At 52.4% G+C, this 248-nt stretch overlaps 1 protein-coding gene across 1 annotated transcript in view; it reads right to left on the bottom strand.

Annotated features, from left to right (window-relative positions):
* Positions 1–248, bottom strand: part of EMH_0038900 (uncharacterized protein) — a gene marked incomplete at both ends in the record, with an annotated part of 1,526 nt that overhangs the window by 150 nt on the left and 1,128 nt on the right. The window contains one exon of the mRNA XM_013495337.1: positions 53–248. Coding sequence (XP_013350791.1) covers positions 53–248 — 196 coding nt within the window. The remainder of the gene's footprint in view (positions 1–52) is intronic.

The following is a 248-nucleotide window of genomic DNA, read 5'->3' as shown; positions in this document are numbered from 1 at the left end:
CTCCCCCCTGGTCATGGAAGGAGTCTGAAGCTGATACCATTCTATGCAGCACCTGCTGCTGCTGCTGCTGCTGCTGTTGCTGTTGCTGTTGCTGTTGCTGCTGTTGCTGCTGCTGCTGCTGCTGCTGCTCCCGATACAATGGTCTTCCACGGTAGTAGCCTGGGTTCTTGCTGCTGTTGCTGCTGTAATCTGTGAAGTTGCTGCTGCTGTTATCTTCTTCTGTATTCTTTTGCTGCTGCTGTTTCCTT

Source organism: Eimeria mitis, genomic scaffold, assembly GCF_000499745.2.
Source record: "Eimeria mitis Houghton genomic scaffold, Emh_scaff1529, whole genome shotgun sequence".
Classification (NCBI taxonomy): domain Eukaryota; phylum Apicomplexa; class Conoidasida; order Eucoccidiorida; family Eimeriidae; genus Eimeria; species Eimeria mitis.
This window is presented reverse-complemented; position numbering and strand designations above follow the sequence as displayed.